The 11,238-nt window shown below is 40.6% G+C and overlaps 1 protein-coding gene and 4 non-coding genes across 5 annotated transcripts in view; 3 read left to right on the plus strand and 2 right to left on the minus strand.

Moving 5' to 3' along the window:
- The window catches only part of TTF2 (transcription termination factor 2), a 28,567-nt gene extending 24,487 nt beyond the window's left edge, over positions 1 to 4,080 (plus strand). Inside the window, 5 exon segments of the mRNA XM_042460222.1 lie at positions 175 to 227; positions 434 to 587; positions 2,636 to 2,718; positions 3,170 to 3,244; positions 3,837 to 4,080. Coding sequence (XP_042316156.1) covers positions 175 to 227; positions 434 to 587; positions 2,636 to 2,718; positions 3,170 to 3,244; positions 3,837 to 3,981 — 510 coding nt within the window. The 3' untranslated portion in view covers positions 3,982 to 4,080.
- A 2,610-nt stretch (positions 4,081 to 6,690) lies between these two features.
- TRNAL-CAG lies at positions 6,691 to 6,773 on the plus strand. Its single transcript has one exon. It is a non-coding gene; the product is annotated as a tRNA-Leu (tRNA).
- Positions 6,774 to 7,590: 817 nt separating this feature from the next.
- Positions 7,591 to 7,664, minus strand: TRNAT-AGU. The gene has a single exon. It is a non-coding gene; the product is annotated as a tRNA-Thr (tRNA).
- A 272-nt stretch (positions 7,665 to 7,936) lies between these two features.
- Positions 7,937 to 8,010, plus strand: TRNAI-AAU. Its single transcript has one exon. It is a non-coding gene; the product is annotated as a tRNA-Ile (tRNA).
- An 872-nt stretch (positions 8,011 to 8,882) lies between these two features.
- Positions 8,883 to 8,954, minus strand: TRNAH-GUG. The gene has a single exon. It is a non-coding gene; the product is annotated as a tRNA-His (tRNA).
- Positions 8,955 to 11,238: the final 2,284 nt, after the last annotated feature.

Consider the following 11,238-nt stretch of genomic DNA (forward strand, 5'->3'; position numbering starts at 1 on the left):
CCACTCTGGAACTTTTCAGCTGAAGATCAGGGTAGAAATTTTCTGCATAAATTGTTCAATCTTAAGAAGTGTTTTTGAAATGAGCCTGATTCAGCTTCATAGAAGTGGAGCTTATATGTTGAGTAAACATTCTTGCGATTGAGCTGTAAACACACTGTCCTCTTATACTTCTAGCTCTCACATCTCTTGCAAGAGTTGAAGTCTATTCAAGCTCATTCTCAGAAAAGGTGAGTATCAGCACACTAGCTGCCTTTCTGGGTAGTATTGGGGATTTGGGAGGTATAGTTGTATAATCTCTTCCAATATTGCACTCTTCCGTGTATCAAGTTTTAAAGTAAGCCAGTGTTATCCATGTACTGGGGTAGGAGGTGGAGCAGAACAGTAATTTCTCTAAACACATTAAGACTAAATGCAGTTTCCCTCATCTTTTTAGTGTCATTGTGTCTCAGTGGACTAGTATGTTGAAGGTTGTAGCAGTGCACCTTGAAAAATTTGGGCTGAAATATGCCACAGTGGATGGCTCTGTGAATCCCAAACAGAGGATGGATGTAGTTGAGGAATTCAACAATAATCCCAAAGGTCCTGAGGTATATTGTTATTGTTACTGTATTTATTTGTATTCTGTTTTTTCCCAGATTAAGACTCAAAGCAGTTTATAACAATAAAAAAATGTTAAAAATCCACAAAATAGAAAAATTAAAATACAAATAATCCCAAAGGTCTTGAGGTATATTGTTATTATATTTATTTCTATTCTGCCTTTTTCCCAGACTGGGATTCAAAGCATCTTATAACAATAAAAATTGTTTAAAATTCACAAGATAGAAAAATTAAAATACAAACTATCAGAAAAAAATGAAACCATAAAAACATCATTAAAACTCACCAGCATAATGATCCAGCACATTGTGTAAGATGAACCTTATATAATCACTTATCAAAATGCCTGTCAGAACAGAAAAGTATTTGCTTTTCTGTAAAAAGAAAGTAGGGAGGTTACTAGTCTTAACTTCTCTAGGAAGGGAGTACCAGAGCCTGACGGCAGCCACTGAAAAGGCCCTCTCCTGTGTTCCCACCAGATGTACCTGTGAGAGTGATGGGATAGAGAGAAGGGTCTCTCCAGCATATCTCAGACCATGGGCTGGTTCATAAGGGATTATCCTTCAGATAATCTAGGCCTGAGCCATGTAGAGCTTTAAAGATCATAACCAGCACTTTGAACTGTACCTGGAAACAGAGCAGCAGCCAGTGTTGCTGCTGCAACAAGGGAGTCATATGCTCCCTATAGCCAGCCCCAGTTAGTAATCTGACTGCAACTCTTTGGACCTTCTGCAGTTTGTGAATTCTCTTGAAAGGCAACCCCAGGTAGAGCACTTCACAGTAATCCAACCAGGATGTAACTAACGCACGTGTCACCATGACCAAATCTGACATCTCAAGGAATGGCTGCAGCTGACGCACAAGCTTTAAATGTGCAGATGCATTCCTGGTCACCACCAAAACCTGGGTCTCCATTCTCATGGCTGATTCCAGAAGCACACACAAGCTATAAACCTGCATGGGCATAACCTCATCCAGCACAGACTGAATCCCTCTTCCCTCATCTACCTTTTGTCTGACCTCCGTCTTGTCTGGATTTGTTTGCCCTTATCCAGTCCATTACTGATGACAGGCACTGATTTAGGACCAAAACAGCTTCCTTGGCTTGTGATGGAAAGGAAAAATAAAGTTGGGTGTCATCTGTGTACTGATGGCACTGAACTCAAGCACTCCAGACAACCTTTCTCAGCAGTTTCATGTACAGTATATGTTAAATAGCATGGAGGACAGAACCAAACCCTTAGGGGACCTCACAGGCCAAGGTGTTGAACAGGGGTCCCTCAGTACTACCTTCTGGGTTTGCCCCTTCGGGAAGGAACAAAGCCACTGTAAAACAGTGCCCCCCAAGTCCCATCCCAGCAAGGCAACCCAGAAGAATGCTATGGTTGACTGTATCAAAAACCACCAAGAGATCCAGTAGAACTAACAGGGTCACACTCCCCCTGTCTAGCTCCCAGCGTAGCTCATCCACCAACCAAAGCCATAACCAGGCCTAGATAATCAAGTTTCATGCAGACATCCCTGAAACCGAGAGGCCACCGTGCGCTCCAGAACTTGGCCTAAACATAGAATGTTTGAGACTGGCTCATAATTATCCAAAATGGTGGGATCCAGGGTTTTATCATAGGCTCCTTTTTGGGCAAGCTGGAACTCTGCCTTGTTTTAGCGAAGCATTAATCCTTCCTTATACACTTTCTGAGGTATGGAAAGTGCATGATCCCACTTGTCATTGTGACTATCAGTGTTATGTTGGCTACTTAATTACCACATTATTAGAATAGTAATCATTGTAGTCCAATATGCTGTCTAAAAGTTACTTGTTACCTCTCCAGAATCAATTTTGAGGTGGCAGTGAAGGCCACAGGGGAGAAAATCCTATTGTACTAGTGGAAGTCCACTAGCATGATATTGGATTTAAACTAAGAGGGCATCTCTGTAGGATCTCATTGCACAGTCTTAGTTTAAACTAGACATAGTCATAATGGTGTTTGTGGTGTGAAATAACTAACTGCTTTTGATTGTGCGGTTGTCACAGGTCATGTTGATTTCACTCTTGGCTGGAGGTGTTGGCCTGAATCTGGTTGGAGGAAACCATCTCTTTCTTCTTGATATGCATTGGTAAAGATATGACATTATGTGTTGGGTTTTTCATATCAGTGCAGTTTACTGTTGTATATTTCTTGCATTTCTTGCATATTTACTCCTATATCTGTAGGCTGAAGAATGCAATAAATTCATATCTCCATATAGTAGGTAATCTTTTTCAAAATAGCTTTTATCTTTCTCCCTCAGGAGAAATGGGAACATTTTATCCCCTTTCTTACAATAAACAGATTTCAAATATGCCACAAGACAGAGAAGAGTGGTGAGGGGAATGGAGGCGGGGGGAGTCATGTAGTTACTGCTTCATTCAGAGCAGAAAGGGCATTCAAGTGAGAAGGGAGTTTCCAGCTTGCAATTTTTCAATCCTGTGTGCCGAACAGAATGCATAGACTAGAATATCTGTCCTGATTAAATAAAACTATTGTCATTAACAGTAGAATGACTGAGCAATTCTCTTAAATTTTAGGAATCCAGCATTAGAAGACCAAGCCTGTGACCGCATTTACCGTGTGGGGCAGAAAAATGATGTCACAATCCACAGGTCAAGCTTTGTAAAATGTCTTTCTTTATTATTGTTAGAGTTTAATTTCTAAACATTGTGAGATCGTTTGAAATACAGTGCTCCCTCGGGTTACGAAATTAATTCGTTCCGCCGCCGCTTTCGTAACCCGAAAAGCCTTCGCAAGCCGAAAACCCATAGGCGCTAATGGGGAAAAGCCGCGATTTCGTGTGAAATAGCGCCGAAAAGCACCAAATTTTTTTTCGTAACCCGAAAAAACATTCGTAACCCGGAACAATTATTTCCTATGGGATTTTTTCGTATCCCGGAAATTTCGTAACGTGGGTATTTCGTATCCCGGGGTACCACTGTACTGGGTGAACAGGGCTAAAGTCAGGTTGGAAAATTCTTCCAATCTACTTTCTTCATCATGGTCTGTGTCAGAGCTTAGAAAATTTACTTTTGGACAATTTTGCCCACATGGCCTCAGGAAAATTGCAGTCCCAAAAAGTAACTTTATTGAATTTGATCTGTGGTTTTTTTCACAGCTTAGTTCTGCTTAAATATTTTAATAGTTTCTACTTGTGAGGTACCACAAAAATAATCCTGATCATGCTGTGTGCTTGACGTTTAGGTTTATCTGTGAAGGAACAGTAGAAGAAAAGATTTCAGAGCTGCAAGCTAAGAAAAGAGAGCTGGCCCAGAAAGTACTGTCTGGAAAAGGTGACGCCTTCACAAAGCTCACCCTGGCAGATCTCCGACTCCTGTTCGGCATTTAAACATTGTTTCCTGTTGCCGTTGTCACTCTTCTGCCTTTTTACATTTAAACATTTGTCATTGTATATATTTAAAATAAAGTGACTATTACAGTCCTGTTATTTTCTCATTTTTTGAAAGCATATTCTAGTATGAGTGAGCAAAGTGCCCTCTCACCACTGTGGACAAACAGGCTGGTTGGCTTCTCCGCTTTTGTTTTATTTTTACTTTACTTTTTGCACTTCCCTGTGGTCCTCTTCTATTGAAGAATTAATTTGGGGGGGCTTGAAAGCTCATTTTCTGGATTTGGAAGTCTGCAGGAACAGAAGATTGGCAATAGCCCTTCTGCAAAGCCCTCCTAACCCTGTCTGAAAAACAAAAGTGGAAATGATCATCCAGCTACTTTCTGATTCAGTTTTTCAGGTACTTTTTGCCTTTTTGGTGCTGCTGCAGCCCAGGATAGGCTCTGCAGGAGGAAAATCACTCCATAGACCCTGGAACTTGCTCAGTCCTTCTGGAGAAAGAAGGATTTGCCCTTCTGGGAAAATGGTTAATGCAATCTGAGAAATGTCTGATACTGAATTGCTGAAAGAGTATGGTCTTCCTTTTATCCATAACTAATTTAGTTCACTGTGAGATGAATGCAGTTGCCCATATCACACAAATAGGATCAGGATCCACTGATTTATTTTGCTTGTCCAAATTAACACTCCAGTTGAGGTTCCTACCTAGGAAAACCAAGTATACAAAGCTATCTCTTGTCATCTGCAGAATTTAAGCTGCACTGCTGGTAAAATTAATTTAAATAATCAAAAAGGAGTTAATAAGTGTATAAGTCTTACCTCAGTTAATGAAGTATTCCTAAGCAATGTTGCTTTATCAGAAAAGTTGGTACCAGAGTATGAAATAACATGGAAAGAATAGGGATAGCTTCCTGCACCACAAAGAAGAGCTGTGACTACTTATACACACACACACACACTCCACTGAGACCACCCTACCTAGTTCTGAAAGGGGACTGTTGAGTGATGGGATAGTACACCAGCAGAATCTGTCCTGGCTACCCACCTTTAAATGATCATTCAAACCATGCAGAGTGAGTATGTAAAGAGATCTTGTAGCACCTTTGAGACTAACTGAAGGAAAGAAATTGGCAGCATGAGCTTCCATAGACTTGCATCTGAGGGAGTAGACTGAAGTCTACGAAAACTCATGCTACCAATTTCTTTCCTTCAGTTAGTCTCAAAGGTGCTACGAGATCTCTCTCCGTACTGATTCTACAGACTAACATGGCTATATCTTTGAATTGTACCTGCAGACTGGGGATACCTGATTAGGGGGATATCATCCAGATAGACCACTGCAACTCCACTTCCCAGGCCTCACCTGCTGCTGGTCAGAATCCAAGTGGGCAAAGCAGAGAAATATTAACACCCCCCAAACCTCATCCAACCATTGCCTCCATTCTTGCAGTTAATTTTTCTCCACTTTTAGACTGTAGTAACTCGGGGGGGAAACCTCATGAAAGGGTCACAGAAATGACTTGAAGGTACACAACAACACTCTTTAGAATACACTTGGCCTTCTATCCAGATTCTTTATCTGCAGGTTCAATCATCCGCAGCTTGATAATATTCTATCTATTTATCTACACACACACACACCTTGTTTTTGCCATTTTATAGAAGGGATGCCCTTTTACATTATATTTAATGAAACTTGAGCCTCCATGGATTTTGGTATCCACAGTGGGTCCTGAAACTAAACCCCAGTGGATACCAAGGCCCCACTCTATCATCATCATCATCATCATTATTTGTATCCTGCTTTCCCCCCAAAAGTGGGACTCAGAGCAGCTTACAGTTTAAAAGAACAGTGCAATTCAAAACATTCACAACAGATGCTTTAAAACAGAATTAAATTAATACAACATTAAAACAAAACAGTTGTTGAAAGAATAAAATGCAGTTTAAAAAGATAAAAAGTGCTTAAAACAGCAGGCTTTAAAACAATGACACTGCACATAAACAAGGAGCAAATGTATCTGTAAAGGCAATAGAATAATGGAAATGGTAGATGCATTCAGAAGCGGGTGATGGAATTGGAAGCCATCTGCAGAAGTGGAGAGAGACCGCTTTTCACGTTGTATTCTTTTTAAAACTGGGACATGGGGGCAATGCCCCTCTGGGAAGGCCAGGGCCTCTCAGGGAGGAGAGGGATGTAGTTTCGGTGTCCTGTTCCATGTGTTGAATGGCCACAGAAAACACCAGTTACAAACACTGGAGTGTGACCCTTGAATACATAGCATGGCAGATCAGGTTGCTAGGTGTTGTGTATCCCAGCTTGGCCATGGAAACCCACTGGGTGACTTTGGGCAAGTCACACTCTCTCAGCCTCAGAGGATGGCAATTGGCACACACCCCTGAAGAAACCTTGGTTCACCTTAGGGTTGCCATAACTCGAAAATGAGTTGGAGACACACAACAACAACAACAACAACAACGTTTTCCCTGCCTGTTCAATATGCTGCTTTATCAGAAAAGCTGGTGCCAGAGGAGCCAACCAGCAGAACATTGCTGTCTCATCTCAATGCTGCATCCTTGGAAATAGGTTCCAGGAAACATACGGAAAGAATTCAGAGTGTCAAATGGCTTTCCCAGAGGCAGCTCGGTTGTTAGCAAGTCGATACAATGCGGTGTTAAAAACCCACTTCCAGAGCCCTTTCGACGTGTGTCAGGATGGCCGAGCGGTCTAAGGCGCTGCGTTCAGGTCGCAGTCTCCCCTGGAGGCGTGGGTTCGAATCCCACTTCTGACAAGATGCTTTTTTTATTCTCACCCCTTTGGACTTTGCGCTTCCATTTGCTTCCAAACCCTTCTTCAAACGAGCTTGCCTTTACTGGAGCCTGCCCTCAGGACTAATTGGGATATGCATACATACATACATACATACAGTTATGGGGAATCCAAAATAGAGATCCTATATATATATATATTATACATTTTGCATCTTCCATAACTGCTATGGAATTCTGGGAATATATTTTGGAGGATCCAAATAGATAGATAGATATAGCTATAGGATCCTCCCAATATATATATGTATGTATGTAGGATCTACACACACAGACACATATACATATAGAGTCTTTCCAATACATACATGTGTGTGTGTATATATATATATATATATATTGGATATATATCTTGGAGGATGCATATATATATATATATATACACATACACACACACACACACACATATATATAGGGTCCTCCCAATATATATCCCAATCTTCTATAACTTCATGCAATGCCAAGTTTTGAAATATTATGGAAAATGAAATAGAGAGGGGGGAAAGCCCCCAAATACCCCTCAGTCTCATTTCTGAGATATTCCCAGAATTCCATAGCATGGATCCAGGGCAGTTAAAGCAGTGTCAAACCGGATTATTTCTGCGGTGCAGATGCAGTCTCTGATTTTCTTGCTTAAGAGTGGCAGGCAGGAGACTTAAAGGCACACACAAGACACAGGCACACAATACCAGGAGGAGAGCAGCCTTTGCATCCATCTTACTTCCATCTTGGAGGGAGAAAAAACACCCCTTGTATCCAAGGCTTCTCCCCCAAAGGGCCAGGCACCGCTGGGATTCGAACCCAGGATCTCCTGTTTACTAGACAGGCGCTTTAACCATCTAAGCCACGGCGCCGGGAGTTGCATCATCCCTTCCCCAGACTGCTCTCGGGAAGAAGCCACTCCTTGATCCAAGAAGGGCAAGAAGTCCCAAAATAAGTCTGCAAGGCGCTTACTTCCCTTTGCCTCCAGGCCTGCTGCCCAAACTGCTACATTCTTCCTCTCTCTCCATTGAAGATTGCTCACTCTCTCTCCCTGGGAGTAAGCAAGGGCAATTGGTTTCACATGGTGGGAGGGAGGGAGGAGGAGGAGGCCGAGGCCAAAGCAGGAGGCGCTGCTGCCGGAGGTGGCCGGTTAGCTCAGTTGGTTAGAGCGTGGTGCTAATAACGCCAAGGTCGCGGGTTCGATCCCCGTACGGGCCAAGGCTACTTTTGCATTACGTTCTCTCTCTATATATATACATACGTATATATATTCTCCCTGTGGGGCAAGAGCAATCCCTGGGAGGCTCAAGGGGGATATTATTATTATTATTATTAGTAGTAGTACTGTTACTATTTTAGTTACCTGTGTAGTTGTGGTGTGCCTTCAAGTCATTGCAGACTCATAGGCACCCCTGTCATGGAGTTTGCCATAGCCATCCCCTGTGGCTGAGAGAGTGTGACTTGACCCTGTGTTGTTGTTGCTCTGGTTGTTGTTGTTGTTGTTGTTGTTGTGTGCCTTCCAAGTTTTGACTTCTGGAAACCCTAAGGAGACCCTAAGGTTTCCTTGGAAGCAGGGTTTCTTCAAAGGAGGTTTAGCAAGCCCTTCCCTATGATGAGGCTGAGAGAGTGTGGCCTGCCCAAGGTCACCCATTGGGTTCCCATTGCCCAGGCCTATTATTATTATCATTATTATTACCACCATAGTTGCAATGTGTATTCCCTGTTTTGCTCTCCAGCATGACCTCTGCATTCATTTGGTTCCTATATAACCATATATATATATATATGGTATAACCTATATCACCAGATTGATGTAATGTTCCTTTTTCTACACCTGGATCTCAAATGCACTAAACACTTCATTCATTCCTTTCCCTAAGTGCCTTTCCGAATGATCAACGATGGAGAGAAAGAAAATGGCTCTACATCCTGTTCCTCTTGAAAACTGAGATCCTGCTTCTAAGAGAGAAGAAAAACATCATATATATATATATATATACACACACACATATATATATACACATACATACATACATACATACTTTATAGGGATTATTATTTGGGTGTACTCTTATTGAATTACAAAAGCTTGCCGTGACTCGGATTCGAACCGAGGTTGCTGCGGCCACAACGCAGAGTACTAACCACTATACGATCACGGCGTGCCACCGCTGTTGGGCCACAAATTGTCCCCTGGAAACACCTGTGTCCCTGCAAGGAGCAAGGAGAAGGAGGGGACAAAAAGTGGGGACTAAAAGATTAAAGTTTCCAGAAATGTTTGCACATTTCTATGGCCAGGTAATCAACTACAGACAGAGACGATAACCAGAATTTAATGTTAACATTACTGGGGGGAAAGGGATGGGGAAAAACCCTGACTGCTATCATAACTATGAGAAATCAATATAAGGTAGGACTTTCAATTTCTGATATATCAGAAAATGTGAAAAGAGACATTTTTGGATGGAGGTCAAATGAGACAAAGAGTTTGAATGTTTGTACATTTATATTGTCTTTAGGTGATGTTTCAGTTCTTTTATTGTCAATAAAATTTTTAATTCTTTTATTGTAAATATTGTAAATAAAGATTTTTTGTCTTGCGAGTCCCATTTTTTGGAGAAAGGCGGCATAGGAACTAAATAAATAAATGACTGCATATATCTATATCTGTTTGGATATATATATATATATATATATGAGAATGCAAAAGCCTGATTGGTTAATGAAAATAAACTTGACACACACACATATATATAACTGCAATATATTCAAGATATGACAATTTTTGGCAATAGAGAAATATTTATTATTATTATTATTATTATTATTATTATTATTATTATTCCTTACATCCCACCTTTCTCCCAACATAGGGACTCAATACAATACAATAAAACAATATAATTAAAAACAGTATAAGAATATTAAAATATATAAACATAAAATTTAAAAAAAATTAAACAATTTAAGGAGCTAAAACAGTTATAAATTTACTGTTTTAAATATTCCAATTCTGGATTTAAAGGAAGTTATTTATATGATTTTGTATGTTTAGAAGGCATAAATCATTGGTGAAATTTAAACAGACTTTTCAATGAATAATCAATGGATATCTTGTATGTATGAGTTTATACTGTTTAATTTACTTCTCATAATATAGAAGTAAATTATGAGGGAGAAGCAGAACTCTTTCTTCAACTAAAGTGTAAATGGCTCAGTGATTTATTTTATTTTATTGACACATGAGATTTATTTGGGCATCTGCTTTTCTAAAGTACTCATTGTGGGGCACACAGTTTCTCAAATAGCATCCACACAGGAGAAATAATCCAGTTTGATACCACTTTACCTGCCATGGGCTCAATGCTATGGAAGTCTGGGAACAATAGTTTGTTGTGGTGTTAGACCAGAGCTTTGTAGAAATAATGCAGTTTGACACCACTTTTAAGTTCTGAAGCTCCGTCTTACGGATCGGGATTTGTAGTTTTACACTTTTTTAGCCTTCTCTGCCAAGGAGTGCTGGCACTTCACCAAACTACAAATCCTAGGAACGTACAGGATGGAGATGTTGCAGTTAAAGTGGGGTCAAAATACATTAGCAGTTAGCACAAAAGTAACTTTTCCAAACTCCTCAATAACTGTCTCAGGCTGCATCTGCACTGCAGAAATAATCTGGTTTGATACCACTTTAACTGCCATGGCTCAATGCTATGGAATTCTAGGGCACCAGAGATGTCAAAACAATCTACAGTTCCCAGAATTGCATAGCACTGAGCCATGGCAGTTAAAGTGGTGTCAAACTAGATTATTTCCTACAGTGCAGATGCATCTTCGTATACAATCCACTATCAGAGTTCATCCTTTGGTTCTTGTGTGCTGTGTTCAAACATTTTCTTAAAAGTATGTAAACACTTTCTGCTATCCTAAGTATACCTGCTGAGAAGGAAGGCCCATTGGATTCAATGGGGCTCCCACCTGTGCCTATAGGATTGCAGCTTGCTGGATGGGCTCCTTTTCCTCTCCAAGGCTGGGAGTAAGTCCTATTTAACTCAACAGGAGTGGTGAAGAAGCCAGTGTGACCTCAAAAGCTTGCAACATGTAATTGTGCATTTTGGTTGGTCCAATAAAGGTATCATTGTTTGGATGTTATTGGATTTGCTATATGGCCAACACAGCTACCCTTAGATGATGATGATGATAATTATTTTCTACTCTGCTTTCCTGGATAGTTCTATCACTTGGCAAAAGAAACAAGGGCGCAAAGAAGCCACCACAGTAGCCCATGGTTTCACTATCTGGAGATCATTTCAGGAAGTCCAAACTTAAAGAGACTCACAAGAAAGCAAGTGGGAATTTTCTCCAGCTGCTTTCCTTCTTCCAACTGATATGAAAACTTTGTGATACAGTTGCAATATATAAATACCTTCTCAACCATCAGTGCATATC

Source organism: Sceloporus undulatus, chromosome 3, assembly GCF_019175285.1.
Source record: "Sceloporus undulatus isolate JIND9_A2432 ecotype Alabama chromosome 3, SceUnd_v1.1, whole genome shotgun sequence".
Taxonomy (NCBI): domain Eukaryota; kingdom Metazoa; phylum Chordata; class Lepidosauria; order Squamata; family Phrynosomatidae; genus Sceloporus; species Sceloporus undulatus.